Raw genomic sequence first — 23,457 nt, forward strand, 5'->3', positions numbered from 1 at the left:
CCTGAGGCATGAGGAAGACCAGTGCATCACGGAATCACCTCTGTGCTTCGTCCTTGATGGGCACTTTGGAATCTGCCCACAGCGTTCTAAACTCTTCCCCATCGGTAGCATGCCTGAAAGATTACACATGGAGCTAAACGTTTGATAAAAATATATTTAAAACAAGCGAGAAAAAAATAGTTTTGACCTTAAGGATAACGTTCACCATTCTTTTAACCAAGTAGAGTTAAATAATATGTATAATGATTTCAAGTACCAACTTATAAAAGATGTGATAAATCAGAAAGGAAAGAACAGGAGGACTCTTTTTTTCAGAAAAATGTATTTGCAATTCAAATGTTCATATAAAAAGCATAAATTTTAAAAAGTTCATAGATGTGTGTTTTTAGAAGTGCTATGGTTTTGCCATTCACTGCAATTCCATTCCAACATGTGCAGGGTGGTCCACATTGCACCTTCTTAGCTTTGTCACACTGAAGTCACTCTCATCACAACCTCCCCCGAGCTGTTATCTTCTGACAAATCTTCATGGGGCCTCATACGATTGAACAGATGTAATAACATGTAGCCACACTGAAACCTTGGGGAGGTCAACTGTGTTGGGTGGACCAAGTTCCTGTTTCGTAGAGCCGTCAATGGCAACCATAAAGTTCTGCTTGTGGAAGACTCTCCCCGGCTACTTTCTTCGATGTCTGTGGCTTTGTCATAATTTAATACATCCCAGTGTAAGTTGACAGCTCGCCAGCGTTTAAACACTCTGTAAACTGCAGCTCCTTCATGGACAATGAGACCTAAATTTGAGGGGAAAATGAAAAAGACTGGTCATCATGAAAAGTTGAGAATGTTATTTTGTATACAAGTAAGATTAAAGAAATAGTCAATTCTCTGTTACGCATCATCATCAAAAACGTGGTATTCTGACTGCTCAAATACTATGTCTAATGGCAAGCTACTACCTGTATTACACAGGAGTTGTCAATATTCAAAAATAAGAATCCACTGCCATGCAGACAGTAAAGTCATCACGGGTATAAATTACTTGTTCCATTATGGCTCAGAACATGCTTAGGCATTTGCGTTGCCTTAGGAGAACCATTAGATTCGTTTCTTCATTCAGCATCTCCTTCTTGAGTGCCCACTATGAGCCAAGCAATGTTTTGGGGACTTGGTCCCAGTTGGCAACTTGATTTGTGAAAAAGACAAATATCAAGGTCACTGCCATCACCCCAGCTTCTAGAACAATGACTGACACACAGGAGATACAATCGAACCTGTTGTTATTTTTCCTCTCCTCAACAACTCAACAAATATTTATTAAGTGCTGACTTGAGAGATTTATGTATATTATCTCATTTATTTCTCACCACCCGCTTACAAACTAAGTGCTAGCATGTCCCACATTTTACAAACAAGAAGTTGCTCAAGAGCAGACAGGTGGCAGCAGTGGAGCAGGGATTCAAACCCAGGCAGGTGGGCTCCAGAGGGCTCTTTGCTGCTATACAGGGAATTGATGATAACACATTTCTGAGACAAACTTTCAGGAAAGTAAACAAAATAATACGGGAACCTTGGGGACTACAAACTAGCCATCCGTAAGTCAGATATGGTGCCCTGTCGCATGGCTCCATCTCCACCATCCGCTCCAGATCCCACCATACCCTGCAGTTTTCACACATTTATATTTCAATGTGTAGTCCAAAAGCTTTTGAATCTGTGACCTATCACAAAAAGGAGTCCCTGGTGGGGAGGTCCCTTCAGATAGAAAAGTGAGGAGGAGCTTCTCTTAGAGAAATTTGAAATTCCATTGAAAGTTGGAGGAGAAGCCAATGAAGTCTTTCTTAAGATGGAATATGGCACGTAAGGAGGATGTGTCAGTTTTGACACAATAACTTTTAACCAATATTTGAAAATGAGAAGATCCTACCACCTCCTAGCATTTAGAATCTTGGGAGTATGTCCTAGAGAAACTCTCATAACTATGAAAAAGGAAGCACGTTCAAAAATGTTTATTACATATTTGTTTGAGAAAAAAATCGCAAACAATCTCAATGCCCATCCTGAGAAGAATGGATAAATTGTACTGGGTGGATCCAAAGGACTACAGCAATGAAAGAGAAGGGAACAAAGTCACATGCACTAACATGGATAAATCTTAAAATAAGAGTGGAAATCTCAAAGCCACATAACAAATGAAAATTTCAGAAGTATAAATGATTGAAGTGAAGAAATACTATACATTTTTATGGATACAGATACATATGGTTAAAATGTTAAAACGTGCATGGGAATAATAACCATTAAATTCATGATAGTGAGGGGGGGTGAAATTGGAGAGAGGCTTCAAAGAGGGCTTTCTATTGTGTCTTTAATATTGTGTTTTTTTTAGGCTGAGTGGTGGGGATATGAATGTTTAACGTGTTATTCTATATACTTTTCATGTACTCAAATAATTCATAATTTCAAAAGTTATGGAAAATTTATTAGGAAAGTTGACCTAAGATGGGTTGAAGAATGGACAACAGAAGTAGGGGATACAAGTAAGGAGGTTACCACGTCATATGTGAGGAGCAGAGTGTTAGCAGTAAGGAGAACACAGAGAAACAAAGCAATCAACTTGTCACAGGAAAAACGGACAGAAATTGTAAATGCAAGAAGGGGAAAAAAAATCAGAGGCTCACATTTTTAAGGCTAGAAGACTGGGTGACTGAAAGGATGACAGTAACCTTCCCAGAGGTATAATAAGTACAGGTTTTGAACAAGCTTTTATTGAGGAGATTATTATTATTATTTTTTGTCAACTAAAACAATGTCACATAGGTGATAGAGATAACCGGTCTTTGAAAAATCACACCTACCTAATATGAGAATTTAAATTTTACATCTATCCCTTACCAGGAGATAAACTTCTGGCACACATGACTTAAGAGCATTCCAAAGGTACTAACATAGGCCACTAAAAAATGCATAGGCTCTAATAAATGAAAACGTCTTAAGCCCAATTATTGTACACCACCCAAATAATGAGAAGTAATGTAAACTTCTGTTAATCATAGTAATTCAATGGTTTGATTCCTTTTTCCTAAGGAATAATCAGAGTTGACCCAACTGACCAGATGTTTTGGGGAAACAGTCAGAATTATAAGTCAAGACTACCAGAATTTAATTGGTAATTCTAATATTAGCTTTCTGAAATCTCCCTGGCTAATGATTTAACTTTTCTGGTTCTGTTTTTCCTCCTTAAAATGCAATTGGAATACCTAATCTATACATTCAGTGGGATGGTATGAAGATAAATTGGAATTCATCAACTATAAAGCACTCAGATTTCTTTGGAGATGGTAACTATCTAAATACAAGACATTATTATTGATTAAAAAATCAACAGTGAATCTATGTAGTGAGGAGCATTCATTCACACTAATCATAAGACCATTACAGTCTGCGACAGGTTCATTCTTGTTAAGTCCAGTGATGGGGGGCTGACTTCACCAGGGAAACCACTCATTTCACAGGATCCTTTTCTTTTCTTTTTTTTTAGTGATTTCCTTTGAAAGGCCAGAAATCAGATCATTTACTCAAGCTGAAAGTCATTTTCTGGGAATATATTCCTGGTAGCACTTTTCTAAATATTATACATAAATCTACCCAACGTGCAGAAATAAATCCCACAGGTCTTTATAGTACATTTTGAACTGAATTTAAAGAAAGAGAACTACTTGAAGTTCTCATGAAGACATAGTCCTTTTGAATTTCCAGCTCCATGTGCTGCTTCTTCATTGCATTCAGGTTATGAGTGATGTTTAGACTTTGCTTTATTCCCCATGAAAGTTTGGAATTACTCCTCATCCTCTAGAGGCTTAAATTTTACTGAAATAGGAGGAACCCCATCTCACCCTCCTTTGTAATGTACACTTTTCCCTTTTCTCCTTAAGATTTCTCTGGGGCAGTGGCAAATGCCATTTGTACTAGTGGTTATGAGAAGACTTGACTACTGTGATCATTGAAATCCAGAGATAAGGATTCATTTAACTCTAGTTCAATTGTTGAGAATCTGGCTATTAAAAATCGTACTGCCCTCCTGTCTTACTGGTGATAGGTCTCCTCTTGTTTCATAACTGATCAGTTCACATCCTTGAGTAGCCTTCACTCTCTGTGTAATACCTCAAGTTAAGCCTTAAAATGAACCTGTCACCTTGACATTTCAGGTCATAGGAAGACACGCTTGGATTTGCTTCATCTGAGTCACTAACTCTGAAGGGAAAAGCAATGATAATTTCTATAAAATGTAAATATTAAATATTTTATGTTACTTGCTACATTATTAATGGCAAAGATGTCAACAGGGTGTGATTTATGGGAACTTGGGGTTTTGAAACTTGAGGAGCGTGTGTGTGTAGGTGTCCCTGTGTGTGCAGTTGGTTGTTTCTTATCATTTTCTTGCCAGTAACATTAATTGGAGCATTCCCTTATTGATGTGCAAAGGAACGTTTTTGTTAGGGAATAGTCTTTAACGACAGAGCAGGTTTAAGTATTTTCTGGTTTCACTGAAATAAAATCACAGTGTTTATGTAAGTAAAATATATCCCAAATTTGGAAGTGGTGCGTTAGTTGAAATTCTTACAAGGTAGTAGAAAATGGGCTAACTACCCACGAAATAATGGGAAGACTCTCAAGGTACACAGACTCACATATGTGCATGTGTGCGCACACACATACACACTCACCATTTGTCTATTTCAATATAGACAAATGGTGTGTTACAATTAACAGAGACTTGCAAAAGTTACGTTCAAATACAAACAAATGTTGATATTAACTACCAAACCACCGGTCTAACTATTTCACTTCTTGTGTTGCTTGTTTCAGCTTTTGTTTGAATAGATTTGGTCATTTTTCATAATTTAAAAACTAAATTTTTATCAAGGATCTGTTGTGTGACAAGTGCTTTTACATGCACAATTTTCATTTAATCTTGACTGTGACTCTACAAACATATATTATTGAATAGTTTCATAGTTAAGGAAATTGAGACCTAGAGAGATTTAGCCAATTGTCCAACATTATGAAGATATCAGCTCTGAGAAGGAAGCCCAAAACCTGTCTATATGTAAACCTTGAGTGCTACAGTGCTATTCATTCTAAATATCCAGTGGATGGCAGCCTCTCCTAGTCATAGATTGACCAATTGAAAGAGATATTGCTATGGACTGAATGTTTGTATCTCCCCCAAATTCATATGTTAAAGCCCCAATCTGCAACATGATGGCATTTGGAAGTGGAATCTTTGGGAGGTAATTCATGAGGGTGATTAATGCCCTTATATAAAGAGGGAGAGACATAAGTTTTCTCTGTGTGTGTATGTGTGTGTGTGTGTGTGTGTGTGTGTGTGCATGCACCAAGGAAAGGCCATGTGACAATATAACAAGAAGATGGTTGTCTGCAAACCAAGAAGAGAGCCCTCACCATACTGAATGTGCCAGCACCTTGAACTTGGACTTCCCACAGCCTTTAGAACTGTAAGAAATAAATGTTTGTTGTTTAAGCCACCCAGGCTGTGGTATTTCATTATAGCAGCTCAAACAGGCTAAGACAGACCTGGTATAAAAACCTACATCATCCTCATTTAAAATATGAGTAAATTAAGCCCTCGAGACTATGATTTGGGCAAAGTTATACAATTAGTTGCCATTTTTAATATCCTTGTGTGTCACCGACACTGTTTCATCTCTAGGAGGGCCAATAAAACAGTGCCTTCCATCTGTCCCCATTCTAGGAGAGAAAAGGGTTGAGGAACCTTATATGAAGGCAACACTGTAAGTGGTGAACACTCCATCTGGTAAGCTGCGCTCATCCTGAGCTTTCCCAAGTAATGTAAGATCCTGATAACACAGCCTAAACGCCTGTGTGCTGTTCAATCACAGAGACCCTTGGGAAAGCTAAAGAACTCACAGCTCACAGCGGATATTTGGCCAGAAAAGGCTCTCTTGATTGTGAAAATGTCTAAGATTTCTCAGTTAAATTTAACCATTCTTCCTGGCCAAGATTCTCATTCTCATTCTCTCTCTCTCCCCCTACCTCTCTCAGTGAGTTTCCATATAACCAAACTCTATACGTATAATTGTGTCATTCTGGAAAGTCAGTGTGCACCAGGAGCAGAATGGTGACTTTGGGGCCCCTATAGTTACAGTTAAGAACAGGGCTTCCCTGGTGGTGCAGTGGTTGAGAATCTGCCTGCCAATGCAGGGGACATGGGTTCGAGCCCTGGTCTGGGAAGATCGCACATGCCGTGGAGAAACTAGGCCCGTGAGCCACAACTACTGAGCCTGCATGTCTGGAGCTTGGGTTCCGCAACAAGAGAGGCCACGACAGTGATAGGCCCACGCACCGTGATGAAGAGTGGCCCCCGCTCGCTGCAACTAGAGAAAGCCCTCGCACAGAAACGAAGACCCAACACAGCCATAAATAAATAAATAAAATTTAAAAAAAAATAGAACAGATTAGAGAAGATTAGAGTCAACCTCATTAAGTGGTTCAATTTTTTAGTCCTTAATTCCCACTGGAACTTAGGGAAGACCAGAGTGTAGTTGAACAAAAGAGGGTTAACTAAATGAGACTGTGGCCCAAGATACCCTTGGTTGGGATCATCGCTGCTAGAATGTAATCAAACGCATGAATCCTCCTGGCACATCTTCCTAAGATACTCTACATTTAAATGCCCAACCATTATGGAAACTTAGATGTAAGTGTAGAGGTAATCACTTTAAAAGTTACTCTTCCATTGTTGAATCTTTTTAATATGAATCTTGAAGAAATAACCACAAGTCATTTCTATATACACTGAATGGTTTTTGTTGGGACTCAACTATATATGAAGCTTAAAGTAAAACAAAAACCAGGAAAGAAAAAAAAAGCAAAAATATAAAACTTAAAGAGAGATATAAAGATTGAAAGACAATACATATTCCATTACAGAAATCACTAAGCTCACAAAAGAGAGCTATCATCAGCTGATATCCTAAAATCTAGGCCTCTGGGAACTACAATATCCTGATTATATATGGGGATTTTTGTGAAACATATTTCCAATATTGCCCATCAGAACAAATAATGAAAAGAAATATGCTGCATAAAATGTACTTATATCTCTAAAAGATTAGTTGAGTTTTCTATTGTTGAATATTATATATATATATATATATATAATAAGAACCAAGTTGAGAATGGCAGGCTGGTCATCAAAGTTTAAAGCTCAGGGGTTCCAACACAGGTTCATCATTAGCATTGGTAGTAAAATCTTCTTTGCTAAGAAATGTGATAAGGACAACGAATTATTCAGAAACTTTCCACAACATGAAAACCCTTGACACTAGAGGCTGGCTAGTTTCCAAATATGGATGATCTAATCCACCTCACCCCCAAAGTAAAGAACAGCACACATGAAGAAATGATTACGACAATGATTATGACAATAGAGCCTAAATGACTGTTTCTCTGAGAGCACATAAGAGGAAATTCATGGTGTTTGTTTTACAACACTGCCACCCTCTATGTCTTCCTCTCCACTCAATGAAATCTGCCATCATCAGCCTGGTTGCAAAGAACACATTTGTGCTGTTCCTTCAATGCTGATGACCAACACTGCCTGGGCACAGAACAAGATGCAAAGGCAAATTTTAACATGGAGTGTAACCTCTCACTAGCTGGCAGTGAGGGAAGCACCACCTTTCCTAGAAGGTCCTGACATAGGTTGGATCTGGTTCTTAACCTACCATCTTTACTTCAGTTAATGATCATCCCCCAAGTCAGTTAAGCTGAAACCCAAGAATCACCTAGACTAGTCTATCCTCTTGCACTAAATTCTGCTAATTCTGTCTTCTTAGCAAATCTGAGATAAAACCATGAAACAGAGAATCATCTCTCCGTGACCCCAATCAGTCATGTGCTCCCTGAGGACAGGAACCCTATTCCTACTTCAATTACTGTCATGAACCCAATAGTTACAAAATGACAGTGCCCAGGCCAAAAGCCTAAGAGGCAGACATGGATTCCTCTCTTCTATTTCCAGACAAAACAGGAGAATAAAAAAAAATGCTGTCCATTTATCTGACCACTTTCTCTTCTAAGAAGCCAATCCATCAATCAATTTTTTTTTTTTTTTTTTTTTTGCGGTATGCGGGCCTCTCACTGTTGTGGCCTCTCCCGTTGCGGAGCACAGGCTCCAGACGTGCAGGCTCAGCGGCCATGGCTCACGGGCCTAGCTGCTCCGTGGCATGTGGGATCCTCCCAGACTGGGGCACGAACCCGTGTCCCCTGCATCGGCAGGTGGACTCTCAACCACTGCGCCACCAGGGAAGCCCCATCAATCAATTATTTTAATGATTTTTTTCTTCATTAGTAGACAGGAGATTCCCCTGAACTTTCAATTACTAGCCCTGGAGCACAAATCTACCGCAGGCATATTCACAGAATATTCCTCAAAAGCTGCAAACTTGTTATACATTATAAAATACATGATATGTTAAATTTTAAAGAAAAAAGGATTAAAAGAATTCACTGGAGAGAAGAATTGTTATATTATCTAAGTTTCCATCCAAAAGTGCTTGAGGAAAAAAAGATCTATGGATATGATTATTTCAATAAAAGAAATAAAGGAATGAGTCCAATACTTTTATAGGTAATAAAGGTATCCTAGAGTTCCCCTGTAACTGGGAGCATGACTTAGAATTGGTTTAATTTCAGCTGAATGCAACTCCAATTCTGTCCTTCAATTCATGGACGGATGGAACACCTGGTAGCAAAGAGTAACATCATATCACAGAGATGAGAAGTTGTCAAACGTAGTCACTGAATTTCAAAATTAGGAAATATTGGGTATGATTTAACCCAACCTGTTCATATGAGGGGGATGAAGTCTCTGAAGCCCAGAGAAGTGACATGGCTTGACCAATGGGCCACAGTTAAATGTCCAAGCCCAGAATCAGAGCCAGACCCCTGATGCCTGATCCAATGCACTCCCTCTGTAAGAACTCAGATCTCAGGAGCCACCCCTGGCTGAAGCTGGTCCTCACTAGTGTCTATTTGGCCCAAGGGATATTACACTGACTATGAAGTAGACAGAATCAAAATCTCTTTTCAGACTAAGATGGTCAGTTCTCCTCTGGCCTGTATTCTAAAGTGTGCATTGCAGCATCTGGATAGGAGATGGGAGTGATCCTCCCAGTTTATAAAATAAATAACTCTGCAAACCTCAATATTACAGTATTTGGTTAAAAAGCCTATCAATGTTTATCTTCTGGGTTAATTAATGCCTCAAGGATTGGGAATCTACTTTGGTAGATTTCCATTTGTTTCCCACACTCTGGACCAAAGCCAGTTCTTAGAAGGAGTCTATTAGTGGACTTTTCCTAGTGGCAAGTCAAGATATGTACAACTGATTTTCCCTTCCATCTCCAATGGATAAACTGTCTACTCCAAACTTGCAGATTATGATTTTATTCATCTTTGGGGTAAACAATACATGTATTGATTGTTCCATTTGAGGGGTGAGAACAGCATTTTAAAAGTTTTAATTGAAATATCTAATTAAAACCTGTTTATCTTTGGACCTGACATAGGCTATTTCACGTTTGTTGGCTTTGTTTTTCATTTCTCTTAAATCACACAGACTGTGGGTAAAAATTCCAAACAGAAGCTGTCATCTCAGCATAAGTACAGTTTCTAACTCTTTGAATTCATCCACATAACATCAGTAAGATTTTTTAATTGAAAAAGCAATAAAAATTTTTAACCTGAATATAAAAATGCTCAGACCTTAAGTTTCCTTAATATTCTATTCTGTGATCTAGCAAGAAAGTTCAAAGTTGAGATGTGATTCTTTACATAAATTATCTTATCAAGAAACTGTTTCAGCAAAGAGAGAGAAATGGCTTTTGGTATGGTATATTAAATATTTTCCATTCTCTTTACTAATGTTTCTGTATGTTGTGGTTCTATGAAGTTACAATAAATAAAGGCTTCACAAAACAGCTACATTATTTTGGGTTTCTAGGGAAAATTTTTTCTCTATTTCTGATCTAAAATCAGTAGTTAAAGAAAGTATTTATTCCTGATTCTGTGCCTTAGGTGTTCGAGACAGCAACTGACGAAGTAGTTTCACTTTATTGAATAGACAATATTTTGTAAGTTAGCCATTTGAGCTCACCATATAAGGAGACAGATAGAATTAATCACATAAATATTTTTACACAGGCTCTGGAGCCGCGGTGTCCGGAGTCCAATCTTGGGTCCCTCTTCCAATCTGTGTGACCTTCGGAAACTGGTTAGTGGCACCTTAGTTTTCTCATCTCTGAGGTGAGGAGAACAGTACCTACTGTGGGTTGCTGTGAGGACTGAGTGTGAAAATGCAGGTAAAGTGCTTAGAATGTTGCCTGGACCAGGGTAAACACACTCTCAGTCATCACTGGAGATTTGATTTTAAAGCCTCCTTTCAACGTATTTGGAAGCAGCTGAAAACATATACAGGCTCCACGTCTCTGCTCCTCTGTGCTTCCCCATGACCCCAGAGAAACCCTGGCAGTGCACCGCAGTCCCACAGCCTCTGTGTGCTAAGTAGGAGCATCATTTAGAAAAATCATGTTCACACTCTCCGTCGTGAGAAAGTTCTTTGTTGCAAAATGGTGTGAAGCCAGGAGGCCCCCAAAGAGGTCAGTGCCAGTTCTGGAGAACAATCTCCAGGTTCTTAGGTTAAGGGAGCTGTGTCATCTTGTCATGGCTCCCATTACCACAGTCTACTCTGCTTTCTCCTCCAAGGAAAACTTCCCATGTCCAAGTTGAACTGGCCTCTTTAATAACCTCATTTTAGAGTAGCCTAGGGATGTAGTCAGATCTCTCTCAAGTAGTTGCAATTGTTCCAACCCTCATGTGTTTAGAAATCACACAACCACTCTCGTGGAAAACAGTAAAGACAAAGTGAAGTCGCACAAAACACACACACGCGTGCACGCGCGCATGCGCGAATGCTCACGTACAGAGTGAAGCCCCAAGGGATGTCCCCTCCTGACGCCTCAGCTGATCCCTGCAATCTCAGATGATTTGTCCCCTGGCTCGTGGATCTCCTCAGCCCCACAGACTCACACTCTTCAGGTCCATGTGGAAGGCTTGACCATGACCTGACCTGCATAACCCTTGCCCTCTGCTGTCCCTCCTTCACTCCACCCTGGGCCTTTCCCTTCCAGAAACTGGTCCAACTGCAAAAGCCCTGACACTGTACCAGCACTGCTGACAACCACCACCTCCAGTGCTTCTCACTCACCCGCTTTCTTCCTTTCAATGAGTGCACCCATTCTACTTCCTGAAGACCTCGAGCCCCGCTATTGGGCAATCTTTCCCCAATCTGCCGGCTCCTTTCTGGCTCTGGTTCCTTCCCCAGCCACTGAGATAGCAACCTCATCCTGTAATCATCCTCCACCACTCAAGGTGAATGGCAAGGTTGATCTCGCTGCTGGTCTTCCAGCAGCTCTGTATATAAAACCTCATCCAGGCCCAGTCTCACCATTTCCCCGCTCTGCACTCACTCTCAGCGCTAGTGGGTAAGAATACACAGCCTCATAGCCCTGGATGTTGGGGCCACCCCCGGCCCAGCCTCGGGAGGGCACGCAATCATGCCCAGTGGTGCTTCATGTCTCCTGGCTCAGCTCCCCTCCCCAAAGCCCTGCGCTGCTGATAGTCATTTTTAATTCTCTCCACAGACTCCTGTCCCCAGGCTGTGCCTTCCCTGTCTCCACAGATGACCCTACTATCTGCCTGCCTGAGAAAGGCGAGATCTTTGGCAAGGAGGACCATCCATTTCCCCTCCCAGAGCAGCGCGTGCGGCATCTCCAGCTGCGCCCACCCTCTCCTCCCCCGCCTGCCCATCTCATGGGTGAGGGCGCCCTTCTTGTGCAAGACAGACCCCTCCCCTGTGTGCTGGGCTCTATCTCTGCACCTCAGGGGCATCAAGCTGTCCCCTCCCACCTGGATCTCCAATCTGCCTTCTGATTTCTTCTGGGTCTGTCTTCTCAGCATTTTGCTCAAACCTCGCTCCACCATTAAAACAAATACACAGGAACTTTCCTCAATTCTACTCCCCACCCCCAGATTCTACCCTCATTTAACTGTGCCCCTTTTCAGCCAAGACTTATAAACTTACATTTTAAGCCCCTTCTGCCTATCCCGGCCATTCTCAGCAATCTTGTGTCTATCCACCGAACCCCCGTATTGCCCAATCCAGTGATATGTGTTGTCTTGATCTCACCTGCTCTTGGTAAGGCGTCTGGCACTGCTGGCCACGTGCTCCTCTGCCCCAGTCCCTTCCTCCCCTCGTCCGGCCCCACTCCCTCCTCTCTGCCCTGTCCCCTCTCTGCCTGCCCTGTGTCTCACTGTGCTCCTCAAACGGCCGCTCATATCACCCGAATCACTTGCCCTCGCAGACACTGGTTTCAACCGCCAGATACAAATCCCCAGCTCAACTTTCCAACCCTAAGTATGATTAACCTTCCCCCACCTGCACTCACATATATTTCTCTCCTGGCACCTTCCACGTTGTATTTTAATTGCTTATTTTCCTGACTGTCTCTTACCAGCAGCTGGAGAGCAGGGAGGATGCTATATTCCAAAAGCTTTTCTGCAAAGGCCCAGATGGTAAATATTGTAGGTCATGCACCCATCATGGTCCCTCTTTGATGAGGCTGCAAGCACTCATTGACAACACATCAGTGAATGGATATGACTGGGTTCCAAGAAAACTTTTTTTAGGGCCACTGAAATTTATATTTGATATAATTTTCATATGCAGTGAAATAATATTCTTCTTTTAATGTTTGTTTGACCATTTCAAAATCATTCTTAGATCATGGATTATACAAAAACAGGCAGCAGAGTGTGAACTATTTGTATTTCTATCCTGTACTTTATTATTGGGACACAATAAATACCCAGTGAATGTTGGTCCAATAGATGACTAACACTTATTTGGCTAAACCGCCCCAACTGAGACAGGCTGAAAGATTAACACTATTTCCTATGGAGGAAACAAAAGTCAACAATAACAATATATTTGGTCGGCTGCTTGGCTAATCATGTCCATGTTTCTCCAAAAGAACTTGAACTATACAAGGTCACAAGAGGGGAAGGTTTGGGGTTGGGTTTTCTCCCCCAGGAGGAGGACTAAAGTGTTAACTCACTTTGAGAGACCATTTCAGGCACAGCCTTGAGGACAAGTAGCAAAAGCAAGTTCCTTTCTACTTTCTCTCCTGGGGTTTTAAAGGCAGCAATACCACTAATAACAAACTATGATAATAATCTTTGGAAAAATTGGTAAACATCAGTGTGATCAAGGCATAGAATAGCTTATAATTTGTACTTCCAGAGTAAAGAGATAATAACAGCCTGCTTCTCAAAGCATATAAAGGGTAAAGATCTGTTCTTTCTCTAACGATGTTGAATTACAAGGGCCCATTCTGCCTCTCTGTCCAAGGGGCATGGCTAGATTCTAAGTGAAGCTGGGGCATTTCCTGGGGCATCAAGCACACTAATACATTCTGAGATCAGGAAATAATGATCTGTGCTTGTAAAGGAATTCTGCTTTAAGGAATGATTCCAAACAAGCCAGGAGAGCATTCGAATCTGGTAACAGGCATGGCTGCAAGGATGACAGACCAACCAGCGTGGCCCACCTCGCAGCCCAGTCCTCGTCTGGGAGGAATTTTGAAGGGAAACCCAGCGGGGCTCTGGGCCAGAGTAGGTCTCTGTCCAGCGGCTGGGCAAGGGTCTCCCAAGTGGCCAAATTGAGACGCTGGAGGGACGTTGGTCCCTGATCAAATGATAGATCAGGAAATAGAAGCAGGAAATGGAGCAGAGGTGGATGACAGTCCTCTCCCGTCTGGAGGGAAAACTGTGATTGGACGATTCAAAAAGGAAACACCGGGCTAATCGACTTCCTTCGTTATTTTGCCAGACCCTGTTCAAGCTGAGCTGCTTTTTTCTCACGCCTTATATGATTCACGCAGACTCACCCACATCCGTGCTTCCCATGAATCTCAGAGCGAGACAAGGGCAACAACACCTCCCATCATCCGCTGCAACATAAAGTGCCAACCAGGTACTCAAGCAGCCTTCTGCATCTCCCCCCAGCACCCCGCCTCCCCTCCGTAGCCGAATGTGGACCTACTGACATCCAGGCTCCGTTTTCCTGAGTGATCCCAGTGGCTCAGATCCCAAACTTGGTGGTAGTGGTGGTGACTGGGGTGGGAGGGGGTGGAGTGTGATGAAAGGTGGGCTCCGCCCACCAAAAAACTCTACATTACATAGATTTGAAATCTTACGATCAGATTCCCTGACAATTTTAAATGAGTCGGTGCTGTACCATTTGGTGGCCCTGAGAAGAGGTGTCCCCACTTCCCAGAGAGAGTCTCTTCGATGTGGAGACGCCCCATGTCAGGTCACACTGGACTGACTCTGTGGTCTAGGCTGTCCCCTGGGAGGGCTGAGACGTCTGTCCGACATCCACAACCCCCTCTGTGAAGAAGAGCGCCCCACAGGCCCTAGAGAGCGTGGTGAACTTGAGTGTTCTCTCGGTAATTTTACATTTTTCTCCTGGAACTATTTGATAACTTTTATATTTGCCCATAAATATACTGCAGCTTAAAAAAATGCTATCTCTCTATCACGACCCGGGAGCTGAACTTTTTATAAATCTCACCAACTGCTGTCCTTTCAATCACACATCTGTATGGTAATGACCCTATGTGACAAGGTAAGAAGCAGAAGCGCTCTGGAGGGTGCTCCCCAGCAAACCCATTTTTCTCTGCTCTAAATTACGGCATGTTTCAATTCCAATGTTAATTTCTTTCAGTAAATATATTTTTCACCTAAAGTACTTTAAGAAATATTGTCACTTTCTGAATCATGCTGGGAAATGCCAGCAAGCATGGACAATTTTAAACAGGGGATGGTTTCAATGTCATTTATATTTTGTTTGGAACGCAATAGAATTTTCTTCCCTTAGTTGATTCACTTTCTTATGCTTTGCTTATGCTAATTGGGTTAAACGTGTTGAAAATGAGCCACAGGAAGGAAGATGACCTAAATACACCATTTTAGGTGGAAATAACTCTGGCATTCAATAGACAACTGGTCATCCTCCATGGCAAGGACTCATTTGTGGTAACCAAGACTCTGATTATCCTGAAATTCTTTGTCAAACTTCTTCACCTTTCCTCATATAATATCAAAAAAATAGAAAATGTACACTTTACATTTCACATCAATAAAACGTTAAATAATGTGTTACTGTTAGCTGCTCTATCTAGAGAAAAAAATAGCAAAGTAAAGCAATACCAAAAGCAAGAGAGAATTACTGTGTCTTTTAAAAAGTAAATATAGGTCTTATATCATCAATCCAAAACCATAGGAATAGGTTGTATTTATCTATTTACTGTTCTAAAGTTCTATAATGAAATATGAATAAAAGTTACCAACTGGTAACTCTAAATAGTTTTCTTACATGTGCCCAAGTAGCTTTAGCTAGATATATTACCAACTGTGAAAAACAGATTTTTCAAAAGGACCATGATATACATAAGAATTTATCTGAATTTTTAAAAAATTATTTAGATTTGAAACTTAGGAAAAGAAAACTTCATGTTGAAGAGTATGAGATTTCTGCAGAAGAAGCATTCTTAAATAATGACTATAATTGATACAGAAAGAAGAAGAAACTTTGATCAGATCCTCATCCTAGTATATCTCAGGTTATTTTTGAATACCATACTGAAATACTGGATCTGCGCTATAAACACTGCATTGATTCTTTTAGAAAATAAAATCCAGCGGGGGTGATCCAGATCACTGCCTCTCAAAACCCCTGGCTTCGCCAGCACATTTAGGAGCTCTGGGGTCAGTTTCTTCTACCTATTATACTGTTGACACTGAGGGGATTTTACTTTTCAATCTCTTCTTTTCGTGTAGTAAAGGCTCCCTGAAATTGCTTTAAGAAAAAATTGCTTCCCTCTGTCGCATGGCTCTGTGGATAAAGTACCGATTCTGTTATTGCTGGATCTCCTGATTATTCTATTTCTCAAATTCAAGTACAAGCATGCAGAACAGAAGAGGCACACACACACACACACACACACACACACACACACACAGGAAACCAGCAGCAACCAGAAGTACCTCTCAGGGCACTTTTGAAATAATGAAAGATGATTGTTTATGCCGTCCTGCTTCTGAAAGCTTCACATGGCATCCCTGGTGTCCCCCAAAGATGCCAGGCAGGATGAGCTGCATAGCAGCAAGGCCCACTCTTACTTTCTTAGATAAAATTGCCCCAAAAACCTAGATTGTCATAGAATGGATTTTTAAGAAAACCACTAGAATGGGGTTAAATATAGTCCAAACTACAAATGACAATGTCAAAAAGCAAACTGTGAAAAAGATCTGGAGGATACACATCAAAATGTTGAGAGGGGACATTTCTGCAAAGGAAGTGACATAACAAAAGGGCAGTGTGAGGGAAATCGTCTTTTTAAAAACTTTACATATTTCACAATTGTAAACACAACATGCTTTTTAATTTGAATAGGCATATATTTATACTGTGCGGACGATTAAGAAAATCTTTTAAAAGAACAAAAGTAATTCAAGTTTTTAAATTTTGTAGCCATAACCAGTTCCTTCCCTTACCATCCCAGGGAAGATACAAATATTTTCCCAACGTGGTTTTGGCACTAATTTGGAGTGTTAATGTGATTAGGTACAAGCACTGCTACCTCTGTTTCGGGAATCCCACTAACATAATAGGGTTTTCGTTTTAGTTTGTTGCTTCTACAAAGAGACTGAACTCACCTCATGAGGTTCTACCAGGCACTGAGGAGACTTGGTAAACTGCCCTCACCTCCCAGAGGCAAGGTAATCAAATGACCCCCCGTCCTTATGGCCGAGTCTTACTTAGTCCCTCATTTCTGTGAGTCATTCATAAATGGATTCCTCTCGTGGCCCAAGCTTCCCTTGAGTTACCCGGTCGATGGAAGTGTTTTATGTGCAAAGTGGTCCTGTGCCCGGAGCCTTCCGCCAGGCATTTGCTTTTCATTTCTAAGTTTGCTAATCTTTCTTTGTCCACTGTGCAAATCTTCTTAGGGAGCCAATGCAGGCCTGCTGTGGTTATTACTTCTCCCTAAGTCGCTGACCCTGGGCTACAACATCTCAGTGATTTAAATCCTTTATATTAGTTTTCCTGGTGCACAATCATAGTCTGGATGCCATCGATGTAAATATTTAAAAGAGCTCCACAAACATAATACAAAGTTACATCTCTCTGTACTTCCATTTCCTTAAGTCGTCTCCCTCTTACAGCTCTCTGTTTATCTCTTGACCACCACCCTCTCACCTTTAACACCCTTCTCCTAATCCTCTTGAACTCATTTTCACTCTATTCATCTCTCATGGAACAGTTACTTTATCATTTAGGAAATACAGCCTGTTTATATAGACAAGGTGAAACTTGTTCATCAAGCCCTCACACATTTACCATTCCATCATCTAGAAATCTGTCCAATATGGTAGCCACTAGCCACATGTGACTGAGTTAAATTTAAATTAATTTAAATAAAATTAAATTTAAGATTCAGTTTCTCATTCTCACTAACTACATTTCAAGTGCTCAACAGCTTAATGTTGCTAGTGTCCATGGTATTGGACAACACAGATATACAACATTTTCATCACCGCAGAAAGTTCTGTTGGACAGCCCTGATCTAGGTATTTGAACAATAATGGTACCTAGACCCTTGGGATAATTCAAACTTTAATAGTAAGAAGAAAGTGGATCTTGCAAAAGCAGAAAATGTTTTACATAAAAATAAATGAAAGCAACAAACAAATTTACTTTGCCTGGAAATAAGTAAATTTCCCCAAGTAAATAAATTTTCGACAAATCTTTACTTTTCGATTTAACAATCCAATAAAAATCTCTTCCTAAACATTACATACACTGGCTGGATTATAACATATTTTTGGTTCTGCAATAATCTTCTATGGATCTGCAGAATTCTTTTTTAAGAAGAACATTTACGAAGCTGTCATCTGCTCCTTCTCGTTTAGGTACAGACACGTTTGAAAACTTGGATGAACAGGAATACGGGAATGTTTCCAACTACTTTAAAGCCCTCTGTACGGGGAGCCAATCTTACATCCTCCAGTGGTGACAGCGGGGCCATCTCCCCCCTTGCCAAGCATCTCTTCATCCATCAGCCTGCTTGGCTATCACTTCCCCCATGAAATCTGCCTGAAAATGTTCCCTCCCTGCATGAAACAGCCAGCATCAATCTCCCCCTGCTTTGTCCAACTACCATCTCCTGTGCATACGTCCATCACTCTGCACATCCAGCTGAGTTCTAGTTATTTCCACGTCTGTCCTGCTCTTGTGGCTGGGAGCCCTTAGGGGGACAGGAAAGTGACCGACTCTCATTTGCATCCCCAGCACTTAGTACTGTGTTTGACACATACAAAGCTTATTGAACTGAGCTGAACAAATCGGACTCAAAGTTGAAAAGCCTGCTTTTCACTCTAACTCTGACTCTGTTCTTGCAGTCAGGGGTATGTATCTGAGGTATAATCAATGTAATCTACTTTGTTACTGTCTACATTTAATTAGAAGACATTTTAATTAATTCAAAATGCTAGCAGGAGCTATTACCTGCTATGATCCAGTTGGCTGTTGGTAGCCTACATGTATTTGCTTTCTGACTTAGTGGTTTCTCAATTTCTTGGGAAAAATAAATAAGATTTTCTCTGGGTCCAAATAGGCTAATTAATGAGATTGCCAAATGAAATGAGCACTGTTGTTCAATCTGAATTCTTTAATATTTTTCAAAATATACATAAACTACTGTATGATGGGATTTTGATTTGATGAACAAAAAGACAATGAAAAGTATTGTCGATATTTAAAACTCAGATAAAAATCTACTCTCCAAAGCTTATTCAGGAAAATGTCAATTGGTTTTTGTTCCTAAGAAACTTGACTTTATAAAAAGGGCACACACCCAGATTTCAAAAGGGAGGCCCAAAGACGTCATACATTGTCAAAAAGATCACTAGTTTATACGTATGTGCTCTTAAAACCAGAATCCTAATAATCTCGATTAAAAGACTGGCATTAACAATGAAAATTTAAGATACAATAACTCAGCATTAAATGCAGGCTGTGGAATTCAAGAAAATGATTTCCTAACCAAGAAATACATGGCCCTTTTCAGTGCTGTAATAAAGTCAACTGGAATTTTTTTCCCTTCAGGTTGGATTGGGAGCCCAATGGATCTTTTGCTTTTCATCTCCCCTTTTAATAGCAGTGGAATACTGTATTTTATAACTTTTATGTTGAAATATAGAATAAACACTATTTCTGAATTTGCTGAGGGATTTGTAGAACAATTTTGTAATCCTTCTTAATTTAGAGCAATACCCCAGAGACTATATTTGCATAGAGATTTAGAATTTCCAAATGCTTACATATGCATTGTCACATTTAATGCAAATTGTTCATATACATGATTAGCTCAATTATTCAGGCAACATCTGTTCAGTTTACATATTATTCATGACATTTCCCTCCCTTCTTTTTTCGTTTCTGGCCTGAAATTTTATACATTTCTTCCTTATTAGTCTTATATTAGTAAAAAGAGAGGAAAGAAGAAAAGGAGGTGAAATCCAAGCTGATCATATTTTTTAAATGTACAGAGTTCTTTTAGAAAAAATGAGACTATTAAAACTGCTAGTTAAATTAAGGGTCTAGTGAGTAGAGGCATTAATTTAGGTGGTTTAAAGTATTTCAGTGTTTGTGACTTATTTAAATACTCTTAATCTACAACTTCCAGTTAACAGCATAATTATTTTATAATAGTTATTTCCTTTAAGCCTGTGTGCTAGGGATGCTTATTCCCATTTTTATCGGTGAGAGAAGAGGAATATGGAGAGACGAAGTTGATCTATCCAAGCAGAGGCCCGCGTTACAAACCAAGGCACTTGATCCCAGGTTGAGAATCCTTTCCCTGAAATCCGTGGCTCTCAAGCTTCATCGCACCTCGGCGAGCTTGTGAACACAGACTGCTGGGGAGGGGGGCACCCGGAAGTTTCTGATTCGGCAGATCTAGGGTGGGTCCTGAGAATGTGCATTTCTCAAAAAGGCACTGCAGATGCTGCTGCCATGGGTGGCCCGTGGACCATTCTTTGCAAACCACGGCTGCCTCCCTCGGCATTTTTACCTCCTTTAAGCTGTAAACCACATCAGAGCAGGGACTCTCCTGGATATGGTGCAGTGCTGCCTTTCTCCATCCCCATCTCCTATTGCCAACTGGTCACCATCACAATGCCTGTGGCACCTCACACACACTGGGTAGATGCTGCATGAATTGAATCAACCTCCATTTTCTCATGGTATAAGGGAAACAAGAGATTCGTTAAGTGAAACACATACGGAACCTTTTTTGTACGGTCTATTTAAGCTAAAATGTTCTATCCTTTATTTCTCTTCTAAGCCACTGAATTTAGTAAGTGAAACGAAGAGGCACAGGACAGCAAGGAAAACTGTCCCCAAGTCCTTACCCTTCCAAGGGGCCCTTTATGCCCTTGGAGTCACCACACCACCATGTTACACCTCCAGGTTATCAGTGCTCTCCCCAGAGATACAATATCACCATTGGCACTAGTCAGTGCTTTCCCAGTTTTGTGAGGGGGATTTATTTGCTCCTATCCCTTAGAAATAAATGACTATCCTTCCATCGCCCACCCCAAATAATTTCTTCAACTCCTCCTTCTTTGTGTTGCAAAATACATCACTTTAAACGGGCATTATCCTGTTCATTTTTTCAGACTACTTGAGAATAGAGATGCTACGCTTTTTGAGAAAAGTGGCGAGACTGTGACGCCCCAGATAGCCAATGAGCTGGATAACCAAGGTCACGTGAACCACAACATTCTGTGTTAGATCCAACTGATGAAAACATAAGAGCTGCAAGAAATGGATTACTGACCGTTTGTTAACGTTGAAGGTCATGATCTTACCTATGCACACTAGATCCATAAAACCATACATTCCATAGCAGATTTGAAAAAGGATGTCCTTCCTCTGCCACACTGCATAGGGGCTGAAGGCTGACCAGAGGAGCCAGGTCACACTCGCTATTAAGAACAGGGATCCTAGGATTACAGCAATCATCTGAACTTTCTCAACCAGTGTTATAGAAATGCTTTGCCACTAAAAGAAAAACAGAGGCATGTAAGAAAAAGGTGCTGTGTATAATTGAAAAAGAAAAAAAAACATTTTCAGCCCCATGTTTCTCTTCATGTTAGACCCTTTTCAATCTGATCGGCCCCCAAACAAATTTTTCCATTTCATCCAGGCTATAAAAAATATACAAGCAGGTAAAGATTAATGAATGGCCTCTACTTCATTATTTTCAGTAATTCACCATTCTACAAGTTTAATCTAGTTTTATTCCAGATAACCACACTGAGTGTGAATGGCTGAGGCATGTTTAGTACCTAGGAATCACATTATCATCTTTCACATGTGCATGAAATTAAATACACTCTGAAGAAATATGGTGAGGACTCTTCTATTTGGAAATTTATTTTGCTCTTAACACATTTGGCTACTGCCAAAAAAAAGGGAATTATCTCTTTTTTATGAAAAAAAATGTAAAAAGCAAATAAATAAGCTATATAAGAACATCCGTGAAAAAGTCGTTTAACACACTGAAATAATTATAAGGGAACTAGAAAATTGTATGTTATCTGTTACTGGTACATTTCATATGCTCAGATATTACTGGCCATTCATTATCTAATGAGTAATCCATGAAGCCATTCTTGTCAAGATTTAGAATTTGTACTTGAAGGAGTATCTTAGAAACTCACAAACTGTGTAAACACACACCATTCAATGGAGAAAGTAATTTGGTGTCTGAAGCATCAGCGTTTGAGAGGGTTTATAGTATAAATGATGAAAAATCTTCAAAGGGTGTTATCAGCTTGAGAGAATTAATTAGTCATGTTCTCACTTTCGCATCACTGAGACAGAAACAAAACTAGAATTTCTGTTATAGTCTGCCAGTAAACAATGAAACTCAAAACAACCTGCACAATCTCCCTGTGTGTGAGAGTTATGGCTGCTGAAACATGTGGCTTGTCAGCAGAATCCCTAAACAGTTTAAATAACCTTGAAAAAACAAACTTGAACAGTCAGCATCCATTGGGTGAATCTGATATTTCCTTAACCTCTTTACTTACCTAGAGTCTGAATATGTGCATCCCCAGATAGGGGTCTATCGCTACTCATAAATTCCCTCTCTCCCTCACTGCCTCTGTCTCTCATCATAAAGAATTAACATATAATGATTTTAAATATGCTTTGAGCCTTGCATATTCTTAGATGCAAGGTTCTAAATTCTATACTTGTTAAAGATTAAATATCAAAATGCACTTGAAATATTTCATTCTCTCAGATCATTTACTTCATGTTTCTCTTAAAAAAAAAAAAAACAGAACCAAATGACAAAGGTGGTAGATTCTATAAAAAAGGTATTTCTAACCATTTTAATACTAAGATTCATTGATTGAAAAGTGGTTCTTGCTTTTACAATTTTGCATGAATAATAACTGAACTAGACAATATTATTTTATCATTACAAATGAATCAATGTTGTATTTCAAGCATGTATTTGAAGTTTTTTCTTTTTTTACTAGCATCCTGACATAATTTTAAACACATTAATTTCAAATGACTAGGCATTTGAATTTTAAACCATTTTAAATTTGGTGTCACCAGACAAGTGTGAAGTGTCAATGTCTGTGGTCTTGTTTAGTTCTGATGCTCATTAAAATCTGCATTAAATACAAAAACATGGTAAATGATATAGAAAACTACTTCCAACTAATATCCATCCTAGATGGATGCTATCATGTCTGTAGGCACTATGTTAGCCTTTGTCAACTTATTAATTACACCAAATAGATGAAAACAAATCATCGTTATAAATCCATGAGGCAAAGGTGTCCGACTTGCGTGCATGTGTGTGTGTTTGATTTTCCCATGATGTGCTACATGTTTCAAAATACATATGCCTGAAACACAGAAGTCGGGTAATCAAAAATGAGTGAAGAGGATTCACCAAGAATGTGTTTTACATACTGAAATCTATTTTCCTTTTGCCAGGAATCCTTTATGTTCCAGATTCATTATGTGATTTTAGTGGAGTTAAATTTGGACAGCTCAATATTGTATAATTAATTATATTTAGTTTCAGTTTGGCTTATTAATTAATTAGTTGATCCAGGCTGCCTGCATGCCCATTCAGTAACAACATGGTGGACCCTAGTAGGCACTCGGATTTGGGTGAACTGGTGGGTATAGTTCTATGG

General features: G+C 40.0%; 1 protein-coding gene across 1 annotated transcript in view; it reads right to left on the reverse strand.

Moving 5' to 3' along the window:
• Nucleotides 1–355: 355 nt before the first annotated feature.
• The window catches only part of MARCHF11 (membrane associated ring-CH-type finger 11), a 118,725-nt gene continuing 95,623 nt past the window's right edge, over nt 356–23,457 (reverse strand). The window contains exons 3-4 of the mRNA XM_060091593.1: nt 21,100–21,292; nt 356–791 (exon numbers count right to left, since the gene is read on the reverse strand). Of these exons, the coding sequence (XP_059947576.1) occupies nt 469–791; nt 21,100–21,292 (516 nt within the window). The 3' untranslated portion in view covers nt 356–468. The remainder of the gene's footprint in view (nt 792–21,099; nt 21,293–23,457) is intronic.

The sequence above is a fragment of the Mesoplodon densirostris genome, chromosome 3 (genome assembly GCF_025265405.1).
Source record: "Mesoplodon densirostris isolate mMesDen1 chromosome 3, mMesDen1 primary haplotype, whole genome shotgun sequence".
NCBI classification, from domain to species: Eukaryota; Metazoa; Chordata; class Mammalia; order Artiodactyla; family Ziphiidae; genus Mesoplodon; species Mesoplodon densirostris.